Consider the following 20,992-nt stretch of genomic DNA (forward strand, 5'->3'; position numbering starts at 1 on the left):
TCAATACATCCGGGTCTTTGGCAGCACTCAAGGACCCGCTGCTGAAATGCCGAAGACCCAGAGTGAGTGAAGGGCCCACTGCTCAAATGCCGCCAAAGACCTCCCGGAGTGCAGTTGGGTGAGTAAAAATTAAAAAGGCGCCGGTGTGGGGCCCTCTTAGGCGCAGGGCCTGATTCCAGGGAATCGGTCGAATCAGCCTAAAGCCGGCCCTGGTTGTGATTTTAATCCTTGAGGGGGACACTTAGGGATCTGGGGCAAAAATCAGTACTTGGTCCTGCTAGTGAAGGCAGGGGGCTGGATTCGATGACCTTTCAGAGTCCCTTCCAGTTCTATGAGATAGGTATATCTCCATAAATTGAGATAAAAGGCTAGTGCCCTTTTGACATCTAGAGCAGCAGTTCTCAGACTGAGTTAGGACCCCAAAGTGGGTTGCTAACCTGTTTTAATGGGGGTTGCCACAACTGGCATTAGACTTGCTGGGGCCCAGGGCCAAAGCCCATCCCCTACCGCCAAGGGCTGAAGTCCAAGCCCCACTACCCAGACTTCCCCCCACCACCTGGGGTGGCAGGGTATGGTGGAAAGTTGTGATAGCTGCAAGGTGTACTCTGAGTGAGTTCAATGAAAGATCTAATTATTTTTGTTGAAGTATACAGTCCAGGAGGTGGTGGCTCTGATGTGTTTGTTCTGGCAATGTGTGAACACACTTCCATTTGTGGAGGTAGGTTGAACATATAGTCAACCATCTGCTGTTTAGCAAGATATCCATCACATCTTCTGAACAGGTCATCTCGTTGCCTTGGTACCGTGGAGGAGCCATGCTCCCAGGTGGAGTATCTCCAGGTTTGGGTGCAAGATCTGGCCTGCATCTTGTCACAGGAAATATGGAAGAAGTTGGAGAATGTGCGGCGGACATGCCGAATTCTGCTGCAGGTACGGAACCCAAGTTTGCCCGGGCCACGTGGGGGCTGTTAACATGACTCTGGATTGATTGGTCTTGAGCTTTTGTATGATCCTGGACAACCCTGGGTAGGAGAGAAATGTAAAGAAAAGGTGGGTTCCATCTGAAGAGGAAGGCATTGCCCCTGAATCCTGGCCTGAAGCCTGCTCTGAAGCAACATGTTGGACATTTGCTGTTCTGACTTATGGCAAACAGATCTATTGTGGGGAATCCCCATTGTCGGAATACGTCCTAGATCACTGAGGTATTTATTTTACACTCACGATTATGGGAGAACTTTCTGCTTAACATGTCTGTTGTGATGTTCTGAAACCCAGGTAGACAGATGGCTAATATGGTGATGTTGTGATGGATGCAACAGTTCTACAGTCTTACGGCCTCAATGCAGAGGGAGTGTACCTTGCTCCTCCCTGTTTTTTGTTTAATATAGAACATACAAGCAACATACATCAGGATTTGTATGGTTTTGTTTTTGATCATGGGTAGAAAGCGTGCACATATGTTGCAATTTGCTTGCAGTTCCAGAACTTTTATGTGCAGTGTTGGTTCTGGAGGAGACCACTTGCTCTGTACTGCTAGGTTATTTAAATGGGACGGCCAGCCCACAGGAGCAGAGGTAGTCCTGGCACATCAGCTGGCAGCTCCCAGGGGGGTTTCTGTGATCCAACCTGTCACAGGGAGAATGGTATTAAATGGTCTGTAAATGGATGTCTGGTAGAAAGTGGTTTCAGCAACTGGAATTGGGCGGGGGTCTCTCAGGCTCTCGACCAACCCCTCAAATTTGATGTTTCAATTCAGGTTGTTGCGAGGTGGTAGACTGAGATGGGAGTGGCCTGTGTCTTGTGGGTCTTTGCCTCTGCTTCTGGGTATCGTACTGCATGTATGGCTGTGTGTAGGGAGCTAGCCATGAGCACTGTGATAAGTAATATCTGCCTTGTTTTCATGTTTGTGCAGGTGTGTAGATGCCTGAAGATCAGAGTTGCTCTAGAGTCTTTCAATGTATGGAGGGACTCGGTCTTAGTTACAAATATTTTTGGACCTACAAAGGGAAGATCTGCTACAATGGATTGCACCTCCCAACTTGACAATCCAGACAGATGGAGCCAAGAGGTCCATTGCATGACTATGGCGATTGCAATGGATCTTGCCACTGTGTCTGCTGATTCTAAGGAAGCATGTACAGCTGTTCATGCCAGGAGGTGACCTTCAGAGATGACTGACCTAAATTGTACATTTTTGTCTTCCAGGATAAAGTCAATAAATTCGTACAGTTTCGAGTAATCTGTATGGTTGTATTTCACCATCAAGGCCTCACACTTGGCTATTCTGAACTGTAATCTTGATGACGAATAGGTCTTATGACCAAACAGATCCAATCTTTTCCACTCTATGATCTGGGTTATTCCTTGAATGGTGTTGCCTGCCTCTACCACCAGTGAGTTTGGCTGGGGCTATGACAATAGAAATTCTAGGGCTTTTGATGTGATGTAATACTTTTTATCTGCCCTTTTACAAGTAGGGTGGATTGTTGCAGTGGTCTGCCAGATGGTGTTGGCAGGCTCCATGAGTACCTTATTTATGGTAAGAACCAATTTGGATGAGGCTGACGTGTGTAATATATTCAACAATTTGTGTTGGGACTCAGCAACCAGAAGGATTTGGAGCATGTGTGTGATTCTTTTAAACAGCTCATGACATTGCTTAAAATTGTCTCCTGTTGTAGGTGGCAGAGGCATGATGGTCTTATCTGGAGAGGAGGTGGTGTTAATTGCAGGATTGGCCTCCTGATCCACAGCCGCCTCTGTTTCCTCAAAAGTCTCTTTAGGGAGCTCATGGGGTTCTGCCTCTGACACTGATGGGGAGTGGCTCTGTTTTTCCCTGGAGGTACTGGGAGGCTTGGAGTAATGTGACCCACTGGTCCCAGTACAGCCACTGTGGCAGGCATGGCATTGATGGTGGCACCCCCGGATGTCCATACCACCCCTGGAACAGTGTCCTTGCTGTTCCTGTAAATTATATGGGTGAAGAGTGTTGTGATGAATAAACCTCTCCCTCCTCATCCCTCTCGCTAGAAAAAGGAGGGGTAGATCTGTTTGCTGTGAGTGCTGAATGCACAGACGCTATAGTGGTACCGAGAAGAGGTGACTCTGGTGACGCAGCAACTATTAAGTCAGAGAAACTGCTGTATTTCAAGAGATCTTGGTACCGTCGACTTGCATCTGCAATTGCTGTGGTGCTGGGGACTGTTGTGATACTGGAAGCTGTTGTGGCACTGGGGGAATTGGTACTGATGGTGTCTGTACCAAAGGAGGTAAAGTAGGCTTTGGTACCGCTGTCTCTGAGGTATGGGCCAGAAGATGGCACCGTAAGCTGAGGCGCTACATAGTTAATCGGTATTTGTGATTTGCTGCTGCAGTCAGTGCTGTGGTCGAAAGGTCAGTCTTGTCTCTGCCATCTTTCTGAGATACAGCTCACTTAGAGTCTTTGACTTTAGGGGTACTGCAAGATCCTGTTGACTCAAAGGTACATAGCTGTGGCACGGTCAGCACCAACGATGTGGAGAGAGTTGGAAAAGGCTTATTTTTTTTAGATTCCCTTTGTGGGAGAAGTGGTAGCTTTCTTCTTGGGCTTTTTTTTAAGGAGACAGGCTCCTTCCATGCAGAGTTGGTGAGGGAGGTCTGTCAGAAGCCGAGGCAGGTGACTGGGAGGACTTTGGGATCCTGGGTTGGAGGCCAGGCGGAGAGATTTCTCCATAAAAATGAGTTTGAGTTTAAGGTCCCTCACTTTCCTCGCACAGGTCCTAGGGTTGTGGTAGTAGAAGCACTTCTGGTGTATGTGTGTCTCCTCCAAGCAGCAGACACACTGGGTATGTCTGTCTGTGACTGGCATTGCCTCTCAAAAGGAGAGGTAACATTTAAAGCCCAGAGACTCGGGCACTCTCAGGTGAAATTGTCCCTGAGGGGTGAATGAAAATGTAACGTAAAAATAAATGTTGGTGTTAGTATGTGTGTATTTTTTTAAAATAAAGGGAGAAAAAAAAGAGAGGAATGAGTTCTAACTAACCATTCTAGCTACTACACTATGCAGCTAATCCAAAATCTAAATCTAAGGTAAGTCGTGTAGAGGCACTGCTGGAGCTCTGACTCAGACCAAGAGCGATTCAGAGGGAACTGAGGGGTGGTTGGTCACACAGCACCAGTTAACCGCTGATATTAGCATGAGATGGGAATAGCGCATGTGCTGCCCAACATGGCACTGCTGTCAAAATTCTTTGACTAGACGTTCGGGGCGCACAATCACCTAAAGAAGAGCACCCATAGAGACATCACTCAAAGAAGAGCATCAAGATGCTTTTTCTTCAAACCTAGGAATCTCTTGAAGATCCTTTAATGATGCATTTTATGAGAAAACTGGGAGTTAATTTAGTACAATACCTTACAGCAAGATCAAGATAAGGTGGAAACCAAAAGGGAAAAATTCCATAAGAAAAACACTCTTGTTTCATTCCATAGCTTAATGCCACAAAACAGATATTGTGTTCCATAGCTGAAGAATCTAAAGATCTAAAACTCTCATTTCCCCTTTTTGTACAACACTGGGAATAAAGGTCCTAAAGAGCTTAAGTTTCACCTCCTCCCTACTATGTAGAAAAGTATTCCACAGAGGTGATTAAGGAATCCCATGATGAATGGATACATAATATTTCCATGATGCATGACCCTGTATCTTTTTTTTGCAATCCACTATTCAAACACTTAAAGGTATTGCAACTATCACATTGCAGACACCACAGATTTAAAAACTTCTCCTTTCACCTCAAAGAGGCCGAAGACACCAAGAGCTTTGCTTTCCAAATGGCTGCTACTATGTGACTGGCTGATCAGTAAACAGAGAAACATTTATGAAATCACACTCTAAAACTGATGGATTTGAGGTTAGGATAATTCATTTTGTTTTCATCCCCAGAACATTCAGGAAACTGAAAAAACGTTGCTCAACTCATAAAAATGCAGAAAAAGTTGGTTATTGACTGTACATATCTATTAATACATATATGTATGATGGAACATTTTGTAATTTTTCTGGTTGCATTGGTAACCACAAAATTAAGCTCAATAAATCAAGTGGTGGGCAAGCCACTGAAAGGCTGCTGAGATATTTATGTTCTCATTCCACTATATATATAGAGCAACAATGGAGGTGGGCGAAAAAATAATGTTCCTAATAGCAAAACTATGGTTTAGTAATATTGAGATAGAAAAGACAGATGTGTCAAGAATATCAACGTAAGTATTATATACCTATCATCCATATTTCGCTTTTTTCTGTATTCCGTATAAACATTCTAGAAGAGTTTTCTTCTATACTTTGCTTGCTTGCTATCTCTTTCTCCACACTTCTGTTTGAGTATATCTATACACCCAAGCCAATTTTTAATTTTTTTTTTAAATATTTTATAAATTTGTTTCACTGCACCAAGGAGTTGCAACTAATTTTTGTTTTTTCAATTCACAACTCATCATATCAAACTACATGCCTATATATCTATGGAACAGTATATAAAATCAAAATAAATCTGCATTATCAGTTATTTTTCTACTCTTTGAAATCTGTTTCACGTCTAGTACATGCCAGCTAAGACTTCAAAACACTGCTTACTGTAAAATGCTCATCTTCAGCTGCAGTCCATGCAGTACTTCTATCACTTTCTGCACATCCCCAAGAAGTTGATGAGTGGCTACAATCTTCTTGGCATTCTGGTGGGAATAATTTTCTTCCAGAAATGCTAAACCATGCATGTGACCATTACTTAACCACTCCTTCTCATACCAGTATTTTAAGCTGGATCTCTGACCTAAAGCAACAGTAATGAGTAGATTAAAATAATCATTAAGGTAACTTTGGTTTGTGAACATTACACGTAATAGCTATCATTAACTTGATATCGACTAATATAAACCTTGCACCATCTTATTAATAGTAACTCCTCTTAGCAATAGCACTAATAAAAGTCTATTTGACATAGGACACTCCACTGCCCCAAAGACAGAAAGAACATATGAAGTGGGAAGAACATATGACACCTTGCTCCAGGTCAGGGAATTCTACCTAAGTGTAAAGCAGCAGTATTCAGTGAGGACTTCCATGCCAGACAGTTGCAACTGACTGACATCTTCATATTTTTGATGTATTCTTATCAATAGAGTACTGCACATTCCAGTAACTAAATCTTCAGGCATAAAGACACTATGTAATTCAGTGCAAATGATTTTTAAGAGTCTGTGGACAAACAAATACACCACAGGGCTGTGAACTTCCCCATCACCAGTAGTTTCTTTGATGCCTAATTAGTCACATTTTATAAGTAGAATGCATGTACCAAGATGCAGTCATTGACCAAACAATTTTGACCAAAACCTTATGCAAATATATGACTATCTACCCCTTGCTGAGGCAGTTGGGGTATCACAGAAACAGCTGAAATGCGACTCACTTATAGATGTGATAAACACAATAGTAATCAATCAATAGGCTTGGCTGGGGCATCGACAGTTTGTGGAAAGAGTCAGTTAGGACATACCCAGTCCAAGCTATCAGGGTCCACAGGGCAGGTGAGGAGATGTACAATTGTGTACCATCACCATGGTGATATGATCATCCAATGTTTAGAGATGACCTCACCCAGAGACCTTCTCTATGCAAAACACTAAACGATGTGGTAAACAGGACACTGCAGTGTTGATGTAGCTGCGTTGGCTCCAGGGTATTTGAGACACAAGGTGGGTGAAGTAGTATCTATGAAGCTTAAAAGCTTCTCTTTCACCAACAGAAATTGATCCAATAAAACATATTACCTCATGGTAAATAGGACAGATTTTTAAGGTATCCAAATCCCTAGGCAATGACACATATTGTCTAGCAAGTCTGTGAGGTCTTGTAGATATGACCAGAACCACTGCAAAGTAGTTCCAGGCACACCAGCAACATCCCTTAGTAAATAAAGCAACAACATGTGGTCAGTGATAGGAAAAACTGCCAAATACAACAAAAAAAAATCGATGTCAATTCATCCTAATTTAAAATCTACAGATCATTTAGGACCCTGACTGGCAGTCTCAACTCCCCAAGGCCTGGTCTTCGGAGAGGGGATGTGGGGGAGGTGTCGACCTAAGATACGCAACTTCAGCTACGAGAATAGCGTAGCTGAAGTCAACGTATCTTAGTTCGATTTACCTTGCATCCTCACGGCATGGGGTCAATTGCCACGGCTCCCCCGTCAACTTTGCTTCCGCCTCTCACCAAGCTGAAGTTCACCAGTCGACAGGAGAGCAATTGGGGATCGATTTATTGCATCTACACTACATGCAATAAATTGATCCCTGATCGATCAATCACTACCTGCCGATCTGGCAGGTAGTACAGACGTACCCTAAGACAGACTGAATCTGGACTGAAATCTATCCAGGATGTTACTGATTTAGAGGTGGACTTGGAGCCAAAAGGCCATTACCCTTCTGGTTTACTGTCCCCAAAGAAGAAAGGTCAGACAGGGAGACTACTAGGAAGGACTCCTGTAACTTGAAGAGGGGTGAACCTCCATAGTAAGTGGTGGATGCCAGTCAGCTAAGTGATGTCTTGATAATATCTCTTCAATAACAGCAACACAATGGCAGAAAACAACTTTCTAAGTAGCCAGAGTGGGCATAGATCAGAGTATAAAATACACAAACCTTTGAAAGTATCGGGGACAGTGCAGAAGTCAGTCTGTCAGTTACCCCCAGTTCCGACAATTAAGAGAACTGGAGAGACAAGCCCCAAACTTCTCAATCTTCTCCAAAAAAATTCAGCAAACTTGTTAAGAGTGGATTATTTGAAGGAATTACTAAAATCAGTCCAGAAGGGACCACTGTGATCATAACACAGGCCACAGGACTGAATTAATTCCTGTATGAACTAGAGCATATCTTTTATTATAATATTTCAAGAATGGATTTAAAAAAAAAATAAAGATATGGAGTGATGCAATCTGAATAATTTAGATTGTGCACAACAGGAATTTATTCTGATGGCTTCTTACCTTATCTATATTCTAACACAAAATAAAAAAAGTGGATCACAAATGCATTTCAGAGATGAAGGGAGGGGAGAGGAGAGATAGTTATGGCTGTTAGGAAACAGCCTCCTGCTGGTTAAGTTCATGAGGTAGGACTGGCATCAGCCTTAAAGAAGTCTACAGGACTGCTGTTGATAAGCCTGCCACAGCCATCAAAACAGGCATATTTAAAATAAAAGTGGTGATTTGTAACAACACTGTCAGGCACAGGTTCTATTACACTGATACATGCTCAGAGGCCTGTGTGGGAAAATGCCACTGTCATAAACATTACATATCAAAAGTGATACAATATTAAATTATTCCATTTTCATTCTATTTACCATCTTTAACATTACTTAGTTCAATATTACATCAATTAATTGCTTTGGTTAACTAAGTTCAAACTACAGCATTACCTAAAGCTTCCTAGCACTTAGTCAACAACAATCTACCATTAGTTTCAAACAAATTAAAAACTCTCAGGAGAGCTCAAAAATAAAACAAACAAACAGACTGAAAAATTAGACAACTTGATCTGTATTTTCCAGTCAGATAGCACACCCCAAATTAATCTGTGTTAACAGCAAAATGTATGTTCTATGAAGATTATCTTTAAAATTACACACATTTAATTCCAACATCTGTTATAGTTTCACATTACACATCTGAACAATGTTGACTAAACAATAACAAATGAAAGCAAATTAAATTCACTTTTTAAAAAATCCAATCATCTAAAAAGGACAGACAAATTAACAGGGCAGAAAATAGTGGTATAAGAAAAAAAACTATACATATATACTTTGTAATAAATATAAAAAGCTAATAAAATTACTACATGTATTAGAAGGGTCTGTAACCTTAGAAATCTTTGTACCTGGAGGATCTTGGCAAATATAGCAGGTATATTTCTCAGGTACATTATCTTCCAGTAAACCCATACAGACTCCATGCTGCCAGCACAGACACTCTTCACACTGTTTGAAGTTAAGAATTGCACATCAACAAATGAAACCTCAATACAATTACCTCAATTAGTAAGATTAATATGTGTATGTATGTAGTGTCCGTGTAACAAAAAAACCCATAAACTTAAGAGAAATATAGGCCTAGAAAATGACACCCGGATCCAGTCTTATTTTAAGAACAGCAATTAAATTAAAAGATTGGAACTACAATGAAATTTCCATCTTCCCCACTCATTTTTCATAAAAATCACAACCATTTTAGAGTGACATTAGAGATCATAAAAAAGTAGCAAACTGATACCCCTTGAGACCAAAATCCTGTAGTACATGAGCACATAGACCAAGCATTGATGCAGCCTTATCTGTCCCAGGATATTAAAGAGACAAGGTGGGTGAGATGATATCTTTTATTGGACCAGCTTATTTTGATGAAAGAGACAAGCTTTCCAAGACCCGAAGAGCTCTGTGTAGCTTGAAAGTTTGTCTCTCTCACCAACTAAAGATGGTCCAATAAAAAAGACATTACCTCAACCACATAGAACAAGGGTAGCCACAGAACAAGTCCAAGCTTCCCCTACCAATTTACCTACAAAACTCCAGAAGTGAGAGAATAGCTGAGTCACCTTCATTCAATCATTATTCAGATCAACACAATCCAGGTACTATATCGAATGTGAAGATACCTTAAAGGCAGAGACACTTAAATCTGGTTTAAACTTGAAAGTTAACAGTATTAAACTGTATCAGTATTAAAGAGGTACAACTTTCTAGTGTAGATAAGGCTGCAGCTGCATGTTGTGTTTCATGGTTAAAAAAAAAAAAAAAAAAAAAAAAAAAAGACTGAAAAGTACCCCACTGCAATTTCCAAACAGTTCCTAGAAGTTACCACTAGTCCCATTTATACAGTCTAAAAAGGGGTACAAAGAAATTCACAGATAAATAAGATAACCAAATCTCTCCTCTAAGGAGTTTCTAAGTTTGATAATGAAAAAGATGGTGGAAGTGGGACAAAACTGCACATGAGGGAACATTATTTACAGGACTGTGTCATGGTTCTGCATATGTTCTTTTACAGAAGCCTGTTACAGAGAGGTGCAAGAGGAAGAACCCTTCCTGACTCTCCCTAATTTCCTGAGTGGCTCTCTCTGCACAGGCCTTACTGACAGGAACAAAGAAGCTGTTTTTCAGTAGAATTAGCTCAACCAAATAGTTACAAAATGGCCAGCTCAAACAACTTTAAAAGTATTAAACCGTACCTATAATGGCATGAAAGTTAGTTTTCAGTTGAGTTGGGCTAACTCAATTGAGAAACATGTTTATTGTCCTTAGGGCCACAGAGATTGTTTAGACTCAAGTTTGGTTCCTGTTTTGAGACAACTGATTCCCAATTAACTCAAGTTATACTTTTGTAAATGTTAACTTAGACACTACACAAATATCTGTAGTTTACTCCTGCAGCAAAAAACTCTAGTCTAGACATATCCTTTGGGACACATCTTTCATCTATGGGGAGAACACATGACTGCAAAGCACATTAGAAGCACCAACAGATTCTGAACACCTAGCTTCGTGGTTAGGTCCAGTGACCTTGGGGCAGAGACAGAGAAGACCATGGAAAGGGGGTAGGGGGAGAGCACAACACCGAAGGCGGAGAGGGAAATGTGGAAGAGGAGAGACTTTTGCCTCCTAACCCCCAAATAGACTGCAAGATCCATATACCATGTATCCAAGGAGGCTGGGATTAAGGAGAGTCTCTCCCATAAAATGGGAAGAGGAGAAGAAGAGGCATTCCTTCACCCTAAGAACTGGAGGGGAAGAGTGGTGGAAAGAAGATGAAGGAGACAGGCCAGTCAAGTAGGATGGGGTGGAGGGCTGTAGAAGGTAGAAGACATCCCTGGGAGGCGGGTAGGGGAGGAAGTAGTCTCTCTTCTCACCACTAAGACAACGGTGGTGGGTAAGATGGGAAATAGAAAGATCAGTTGAGAGGAAGACTCCCCATCCAAAAAAGGAAAAAGGCAGGCACCCCCTCCAAAATGGGTCTCCTCAATAAAGGAAGGGAAGAGGAGGCAGAGAAATCCTACCAAGGGAGGGTCCAGAGGAAAACCCAAGGGAAAAGGATGGGTTAATGGGAGGAGGGAAAGCAAGCAGAGGAAAAGGGAAGCCAAAGGAGGACATGTCAAGAACAAGAGGAGAGCTCCAGGCCCTGTCTAAACTAACACTTTTGTAAAATTCCTCATGACTGCGCAACAGAGGAGCTGCATCAGTAAGAGATTTTAGGGAACGTGCTAGTGTAGACTGGGGCACAAAGGGAAAGGGCAGAAAAGTATAAGGATGCTGTCAAACTGAAACCCACTCTGCTTTAAAGCATGATTTTAAAATATAGTGTCAAGGTAACACAGGGCACCAAACTAACTGACAGAAAAGTATTTCTCTCCAATTTTTCAGTTCTAGTAATCTCAAGGATTACTGGTAGCAATCACACACAAAACATGTTCAGATAGAAGTGGTTTTTAGTTTATGTGCCTTTAAATTGGATGTAAAGCAGATACTGAAAAAGCAGACAAGACAGATTAGTGAGTACAAAAGAAAGAAAAGTCAAGGAAAAAGAAAAAGATCAGGACAAACAACAAGGAAACAAGTATGTTACTTCTGTTTCAAAGTTTTACGGCAAGTTTATAAAAACGATACAAAAATACACATACAGACATTCAGTTTGAGTTCATACACTGAATCAGGAGATATCGAAACATGGGACTGTGGAATGAGGCAGGCTGGGGAAACTCTCATGAACCCAATATCTCTATATAAATATTAACAGATATAAATGAAGAATATGCAAAGTATAATTTGCCCCACAGGCAAAATACCCAACTACAGAATTCAAGACAACTGTTTTAACTAAAGTGAATGTTTTGAAATGTCTTAATCTTCTAAAATGCTGAAAGCTGCCCCAGACTTTTCAGAGTGTTCCATGGAAGGACACGATGCTCGTCACCCCTTTTTTACTGTCTGTCCAGTGCTTCCCACTTTTGCTTACCTGGCTACAGACCCACTGTAACAGGTGAGAGGAAGCAGATTGAGCCAGAGTATAGATTAGTAATGGAAAGTGAGCTAAAATAAGGAGCTAGAGGTTTTGAAGGAGGAGAAAAGGTGGACAAGGGCAGGGGCAGCTCTAGCTTTTTTGCTGCCCCAAGCATGGCAGGCAGGTTGCCTTCAGCGGCTTGCCTGCGGGAGCTTCCTGGTCCCATGGCTTCGGCGTACCCACTGCTGAATTGCCGTCGAATCTGTGGACCTCCTGCAAGCAAGCCGCCAAAGACAGCCTGACTGCTACCCTCGCAGGGACCGGCAGGACGCCCCCTGTGGTTTGCCACCCCAGGCATGCACTTGGAGTACTGGTGTCTGGAGCCACCGCTGGACAAGGGGGGAGGAGGAGGAGGAGAACAACAGGACTAAAAAAAAATGCAAATTAATTACGTATACAAAGGAGGTGAGGAGTGAATTTCCCCATGCTGGTATGTGGAGTCGCTCTCCAAAATTAAAACAAACAAAAAAACACACCACCAACAAAAAAATTCATTACTTAAACCCAGAAAAGAATATGCACATTTGTTCTATTTGGGTAAAGGGGTAAAAAGTGAGGTGGTAAAATTTGCAGATGATACTAAACTGCTCAAGATAGTTAAGACCAAAGCAGATGGTCTCACAAAGATCTCACAAAACTAAGTGACTGGGCAACAAAATGGCAAATGAAATTGAATGTGGATAAATGTAAAGTAATGCACATTGGAAAAAATAACCCCAACTATACATACAATATGATGGGGGCTAATTTAGCTACAACAAATCAGGAAAAAGATCTAGGAGTCATCGTGGATGACATCCACGCAGTGTGCAGAGGTGGTCAAAAAAGCAAACAGGATGTTAGGAATCATTAAAAAGGGGATAGAGAATAAGAGAATAAGATGGAGAATATCTTATTGCCCTTATATAAATCAATGGTACTCTCACATCCTGAATACTGAGTACAGATGTGGTCGCCTCAGCTCAAAAAAGATATACTGGCACTAGAAAAGGTTCAGAGAAGGGCAACTAAAATGATTAGGGGATTGGAGAGGGTCCCATATGAGGTGAGATTAAAGAGGCTAGGACTTTTCACTTGGAAAAGAGGAGACTAAGGGAGGATATGAAAGAGGTATATAAAATTATGAGTGATGTGGAGGAAGTAGATAAGGAAAAGTTATTTACTTATTCCCATAATACAAGAACTAGGGGTCACCAAATGAAATTGATGGGCAGCAGGTTTAAAACAAATAAAAGGAAGTTCTTCTTCACACAGCGCACAGTCAACTTGTGGAACTCCTTACCTGAGGAGGTTGTGAAGGCTAGGACTATAACAGCATTTAAAAGAGAACTGGATAAATTCATGGAGGTTAAGTCCATTAATGGCTATTAGCCATGATGGGTAAGGAATGGTGTCCCTAGACTCTGTTTATCAGAGGGTGGAGATGGATGGCAAGAGAGAGATCACTTGATCATTACCTGTTAGGTTCACTCCCTCTGGGGCACCTGGCATTGGCTACTGTTGGCAGACAGGATACTGGACTAGATGAACCTTTGGTCTGACCCAGTACGGCTGTTCTTATGTTATGTTCTTATGTTGGGGCTAATTGTTGTCCAGACCTTACTGTGAGGATGTAGGCCCCAGGAGAAAGTCTCATTCCCCTCCAATAAAAGGGTGATCAGTGTAAAAACTGAATTGCTGCCTATATAGCTCTAATAGCAAAACCCCATGGTCCTCCAGAGTTAAGCAGAGACCAGGATGAAGCCTCAGTGACAATGACACAGGTCCATATTTAAATAGATTTTGTTTCAGTTCTAGTACTATTAATTTAGTAATTCTTTCTGTACAAATGTACTGTTTAAATGCAAAAACCATGTATGTACCTTTCTGTAACTATTGTATTCAGACACAAATGGTTATGAGTTTTATACTATATTAACTGTACATGGTCTAGTTGAAACCACAACATTTTGCACTTCCTGTTACTGGGCCCAATCCTGCTCCAACTGAAATCAGTGGGAGGTTTACTGTCAGCTTCAAAGGGAGCTGCACCAGACCCTTTGTTATTTAACTGTACCAATATTAGGATTGCATACAATTTTTGTATGAAATCTTTTTGTAAAGAAAAATGAAGATATTCTCCATGCTTAATGGCACTGAACTTCTTAGAGATGAACACAGTGGGGAAGAGAATATTACTTACTTGTAATTCTGCGTTTTTGTAGATAAGAGCTCACAAGACTCCCACTCACAGGTCTTGCACCCCCATGCATAAACTGCCTTAGCTCTTGTGTTTTTGATGCCTCAAGACACCTGTGGTTGGTACAAGGGCTCCCTGGAATGTGTATACTCCAACAACAAGCACCTCAGAGGTCCCAGAAAATTCTAGCCAGTTTCTTTCAGATAAGTAAGAAAAGGCAGCATTCTGTCTCATTCTAATTGGCATTTAAAGTGTCCACATTTAAAAAAACAACAACAAAAAAATAATCAGCAATTCTTCCAGGAATGGGCAAATCTCCAAATGACTGCTTTGAGGGCAGATACAGGAGACACCTCAAATCTGAGCTTCCAAATTCTGGGGTAAGGTAGAGGTCTGAATGAGAATCCTCTGAGGGGATATCTTCAACAATGCAGATTTACAATTAAGTAGTTTTTTCTTCTTTAAGGTTACAACTGCACAGAATTTTCATTCTTCAAGAGTAAGTGGCTTGGGCGATGACACAAATAAAAATAATTAGAACGTTCCAAGAAGCAGTGTCAAAAAGAGGCTGGTACCCAATAAAGAAGAGAGTCCCCCATCCACCCCATAGAATAATGAAAAACATATACATAAACAGCACCAAAGGATGCATCCTTCTAAAACAGGGGGGAAAGACAGCTCAGTGGTTTGAGCAGTGGCCTGCTAAATCCAAGGTTGTGAGTTCAATCCTTGAGGGGGCCATTTAGGGATTGGTCCTGCTTCTAGCAGGGGGTTGGACTAGATGATCTCTTGAGATCCCTTCCAACCCTAATGATCTATGATTCCAGAAACTTTCAAAAGCTAGCTGACTCAGATAGGAGATGTCTCAGTATGTGAATCCAGAGATGGAGAAATAAAAACTCATATGTATTCTTCTGTTATACAATTTCCCAGATAAGACAACCAAAGAGTGTCTAGACAATTACTTAATCAACTAAGTTGTGACACTGCGGTCTGTATGGTTTTATAAAAATATGCTAATAAGTAAATATAATGTAACTGGAATATACTTCATACAAAAGGTCTCTTGTAAGGTATCATTACAAAGCTTATAATCTACTGAGTGTGATCATCCTATTTGCATAAATGTAACACTTGTATCTGAAACTAGAAATATGAAATACAATTCTGAGGGCCTACTGTAATTATGCAAAGTGTGGACCATTAATCTTGATGACTCCCATTAACCAGGGCAATTGACTGAATGGCTCTGTTTGCAGGCAGGCCTCCCTGTGAATCAGGCTGGAAGGAATGAAGGCTTGAAGTGTTGCAGTGACATGTGATCATGTTACCTGAAGTGGAATCCATCTTTAACCTGTGTCTTTCCATTGAGAAGGAGGGGGTGGGAACCCAGAGAGGAACAAAAGGATTCCCACCTTATGCAAAAATATATATATAAAGGGGTGGAACAAAACAAAGGGGAAAGAGAAGCCATCATAAAAAATCCCCTAGCTACCACTTAAGCTGAAACAAAAGCTGTACCAGGGAAAAGAATTGTGCGCAGCCCTGGAAGGTGTCCAGTCTGAGGAAAAAATATTAACTTACTGAAACATCTCTTAAGGGTGAGATTATCTGTATTCAGTTTAATTAAACATAAATTTGCACATTTCATTTTATTTTGCTTGGTGACTTACTTTGTTCTATCTGTTACTACTTGAAACCACTTAAATCCTACTTTCTGTATTTAATAAAATCACTTTTTACTTATTAATTCAGAGTATGTATTAATATCTGGGGGGAGCAAACAGCTGTGCATCTCTCTCTATCAGTGTTACAGAGGGTGAACAATTTATGAATTTACCCTGTATAAGCTTTATATAGGGTAAAACGGATTTATTTGGGTTTAGACCTCATTGGGAATTGGGCAACTGAGTGCTAAAAATAAGCACACTTCCGTGAGCTGTTTTCACAACCTGCAGCTGTGGGGCAAGTAATTCAGACCCTGGGTATTTGCTGAAGCAGACAAAAGTATCTGGCTCAGCAAAACAGGGTGCTGAAGTCCTGAGCTGGCAAAAAAAACAGGAGCAGAGGTAGTCTTGGCACATCCGTTGGCAGCTCCGAGTGGGGTTTCTGTGATCCAACCTGTCACAGTGTTTCTAACAAACTAAGATTTGCTGTCCTAGCCAATTTTAATGGCAATGTAGGCAATGCAGCTGGTGGTATGGCTACATCTGAAATTTCAAAGCGCTGCAAGTGTAAGTGTGGTCGGAGCACCAGCGCTGGGAGAGAGCTCTCCCAGTGCTGCACGTAAACCACATCCCTTACGGGTGTAGCTTGCAGCGCTGGGAGCCGCGCTCCCAGCGCTGCGGCACTGATTACACTGAGGCTTTACAGCGCTGTATCTTGCAGCGCTCAGGGAGGTGTTTTTTCACACCCGAGCGCGAAAGTTTCAGTGCTGTAAAGTGCCAGTGTAGCCAAGCCCTAAGAAAATAGCCCAAAGCCACCCAGCTGTCAGAGGGCTTGTCTACATCACAAAGTTGCAGCGCTGGTGAGGGGGTTACAGCGCTGCAACTTAGGAGGTGTACATATCTGCAGGGCATCACCAGCGCTGCAACTCCCTGTTTGCAGCGCTGGCCGTACTCCCGTTTTGTCTCGGGTGTAGAGGATCCAGCGCTGGTGATCCAGCGCTGGTAATCAAGTATAGAAACTTACCAGCGCTTTTCTTGACCTCCGTGGAATAAGCAGGTATCCCAGCATACCTGAGGAAGCCTCTGGTAATCAAGCAGGTCTCCTTCCCCGGTTTGCTCTCGCGTTCCCCGAACCCCCGAGCAAGCAGGTCTCCTTCCCTTCGGTTTGCAGGGTGGTTCGGGGAACGCGAGAGCAAACCGCGGCGAAGCTGGTCTCCTTCCCCGGTTTGCTCTCGCGTTCCCCGAATCCCCAAGCAAGCAGGTCTCCTTCCCTGCGGTTTGCAGGGGGGTTCGGGGAACGCAAGAGCAAACCGCGGCGAAGCTGGTCTCCTTCCCCGGTTTGCTCTCGCGTTCCCCGAACCCCCCTTGAAGCCGCCCAACAGCGCTGCAGTGTGGCCACATCTAACACCACTTGCAGCGCTGGTTGCTGTAAGTGTGGCCACTCTGCAGCGCTGGCCCTATACAGCTGTACTAATACAGCTGTAACAACCAGCGCTGCAAAATTGTAGATGTAGACATACCCAGAACCACCATGGACTTCTCCAAATTGCAGCAATTCCCATAACGAAGCCAGCCACCCACCAGACCCCTTTGGGCATGTCTCTGAAGTACAGACAACGTCCCTCTCCTGGACAGAAAGCCACCTCCTCATGACAGCCAGCCAGAGCAATCCACGGTCACTATTTTTTTGAACCAACAACATTAGTTCAACCCTAAAAGCTCTTGGTCCCCCCTTCCCCACAAAAAAGCCAAAAACAAACAAACAAAGAAACCCCCACAACCTTCCAGAAGATCCCTGTAATAGAAAGACATACAAAATGAAGGAGTAAGACACTGAGCTACCACCATATGTTGCCCTTTGTGTTTTGCAATAATAGAATATACCACAGAAATCCACCCCTTGCCAGAAAATTGTACTCCAGCATCTTAAGTTTTAATTTCTAATCAAGTTATACTTCTAGCCCTCACATCGATGCATAAGAGAGCAGTGTAACTGAAGAAATTATACTTTCCTGAGTCTGCAGACAGCCTGAAATAGCATAGAGAGATGTGAACTTCCCCAATTCATCTCTATAGGGCATCTTAAGTCTGACATCTAAGCCTGATAATTGCAAACATTACTATTTCACTCCTTATCATTTTAGGACAACTCCAATGCTAATTAATGTGTCTCTCACTCCCAACAAATTCCTGCGTGTTCTCAAGTACTAACTGTGCCTATGCAGCTGCTATAACACCAGCTTCCCACTCCCTAATAGCTACTACCACGGAGTAACATGTTATCAATACAAAAATCTGCTGCAAATCAAAGCCTGAAAATAAGGAACAAAAGAATTTATCATTAAAATATAAATACATGCTACTGTACTGATTGCATTATTCAATTTCATATTACATTTGTAAAAACAGAGATAACTCAGGAGCTATAATTTTAAAAGTATGTCTATATAGTTCAATTTACGGAAGATGCAGCCTTGGCACTGCTGAGCTTCAGGAACGTTTTAGAAAACAGCCCTGACTGAGACTGCACAAGTATCCTCTAGTGGTGCCTAATTTTTACAGCAGAGATAAAAAATAATGGTAACAATTTATAATCAACAAAAGGGTAATATGATGAGATGGCTGATAAATACACTTTGGCGGAATACAAGGAGAGACTGAAAAACTAACTACAGTAAGAAGTCTAAGTTGGATAATATGAAAACAGATTGCAGAGAATCTGCTACTCATGGTGAAACCTCATCTATTTCTGAGAAAAATATTTAACAAGTATTTTCCTAGACTGTAATAGGATCTTCCCCATTTTCACAGTACAAGTTACATCAGTCAGCATCCTGTGATCCAAGATGTGAGGATGCAGCATGCATAAGCCTTTTTGGGTCAAGATGTCTGAAATCACTGGTAGGAGATATGCATACAAGTAGTGGCTGGCCCAAGCTAAGGCAATTAGTACGACCTAGGACTCACAAGGAAGCAGCAGCAGCAAAATGCAGTAAACTTACCTACCAAAAATAACCCAAGAACCAAATTTTAAGAGCTCTAGGCCACAGTGCTGAAAGTCTGTCTGATCTCTCCCCATTCTCCCCCCTCCCCCATGACCCCCCAAACATGTGCACATTAGTGGTGTGAAAGATATTGGCCAAAGAGTCACTCATCCTCAAAGAATCCAGGCAAACCAAAAGGTAAATAAAACCACTAGTTTTTATCATGTCTTAACTGATGTAAGCAGAGTCAGGATAAGCTCTACACTGACATCTGGTGGAAAGAAGTTCAGAGAGTGTATTTGCATAGGTACGCCCACCACTCCCAAGCTGTGGGATTGCTTGGTGACAAATTGCTCACCCTCAGTTGGGTGGTACTGGCTAGACATGGGACATGGGTTCCAAAACCCAGAGAATTGAGAGAGACTGGGGACAGGTATCTGTGCCTGGTGGTGCAGGCACCTTGTGGAGCCAGAAGCACCAGTTGCACCCCCTCCTCTCTCTATTGTGGAATGTCAGAGTTGATTTTTTTTTATTATTCTCTCAAGAATCTAAAAACAGGTTACTGAGCTGAATGCCCTTTGGGCTAATGGTGCACTAGCACTGGGGCTCCCCCACTAAGAGCTGAGATCACTAAGAGTCGAAATCACAAAGAAGCTGAAATGACTGAGCTGAGAGTTCTGAGCATTGTGCTAATTAGTGGGGGAGCCTGAAGACATGCTGTGGAACAGAGCAGCTGGTGGAGTGGAGCAGTTGCGGGGATGGCTGGAGCGGATCACGGGACAGCTGGTGGCAGCAGAGCGGAGTAGCTGTGGGATGGGTGGAGCGGCCCACAGAGTGAGCAGAGCTGAGCAGTTTTGCAGAGCAGCTCATGGAGCAGAGCAGCTGGTGGAGCGGAGCAGTTCCTGAGGATGGCTGGAGGAGCAGAGTGGAGCAGCTGGTAAAGCGGAGCAGTTCGTGGAGAAGGTGGAAGCAGAACCCACGGAGAGGCAGGGCAGTTGGCCCCGGACCACGTAAGGTGCCCCTTTCTACCCAGGCTTGGGGGGGGGGGGGGGACCTCTACAGATAGACTCTCGAACTCTGGGGTGGCATTGACCAGAGACTTTTGGGTTGTTGGACTTTGGGGTGATTGGACTTAAAACCCTAAGCGGAAAAAGGACGGTGGCAAACGTACTTGGAGGTGGGTTTTTGTTTATGGTTTGTGTTATAACCCTGTTTGTGGTGTTTCTCCAATGGGATGCCGCATTGATTCCTTCCTTTATTAAAAAAGATTTTGCTACACTCAGACTCCGTGCTTGCGAGAGGGGAAGTATTGCCTCCTAGAGGCGCCCAGGGGGGGTGTGGTATGTGAGTGTCCCAGGTCACTGGGTGGGGGCTCGAGCCGGTTATGTATTGTGTTACTGAAACGGAACCCCTGGATACTGAACCCGGCCCTTGTTGCTGCCAACTAGAGGGGCAGAAGGGTTACACTTATATCCACTCTCAATGCTCTTGGGGTTCAAGGAAAACAAGAGTCCCCAACCTCTTAAGTCACGAACAAACGAAAGCAATCTCTGATCCCTCCCTGCTCCTTGAGGTTAATGTAAGCAAAAGATCTCAAATCCCTTTGCCTCAGGATTAAAAACAAACAAACAGTCTCTAATTGTAAAGACGAGAAATTCACAACCTAGGGGTACTTAAAAGGCAGGCAGCCAGTTTCCCTCAAAAAGTTTCCAACAGACAGCACCTGATTTCTTACTTTCTCCTCCTATGTCCCAGACTGGTATCCTGCAAGGTTAATGAGATTCAGCTACTTTTAAATACTGCTCATTAATCCTTATGTCCCACTACACACAATGTCCTATCCCAGCTTCTTAAGGACTCCTAATCCACACCCTAGGCAAGACCTATCCCAGAGAGAAAGCTTCTGGCATATCAGGGTGAGGTATATTTCTTTTCTGCCACTTTTGGAGAACTTGGGGAGAAAAGTCTGCAGTGGTTTCCACACTTTCTTCAGCAATTCATCTGAAATAGAATGCAAGTGCAAAGAAAGGATTTCCAGTCAAGTTACCAGTCAACTTT

General features: G+C 42.7%; 1 protein-coding gene across 10 annotated transcripts in view; it reads right to left on the minus strand.

Moving 5' to 3' along the window:
* Positions 1-20,992, minus strand: part of PHF20 (PHD finger protein 20) — a 176,212-nt gene that overhangs the window by 23,178 nt on the left and 132,042 nt on the right. For all 10 annotated transcript variants that reach the window (XM_030533338.1, XM_030533336.1, XM_030533337.1 and 7 more), the window contains 2 exons: positions 8,932-9,031; positions 5,618-5,813 (listed from right to left, as the gene is read on the minus strand). In XM_030533338.1, the coding sequence (XP_030389198.1) occupies positions 5,618-5,813; positions 8,932-9,031 (296 nt within the window). The remainder of the gene's footprint in view (positions 1-5,617; positions 5,814-8,931; positions 9,032-20,992) is intronic.

The sequence above is a fragment of the Gopherus evgoodei genome, chromosome 14 (assembly GCF_007399415.2).
Source record: "Gopherus evgoodei ecotype Sinaloan lineage chromosome 14, rGopEvg1_v1.p, whole genome shotgun sequence".
NCBI classification, from domain to species: Eukaryota; Metazoa; Chordata; order Testudines; family Testudinidae; genus Gopherus; species Gopherus evgoodei.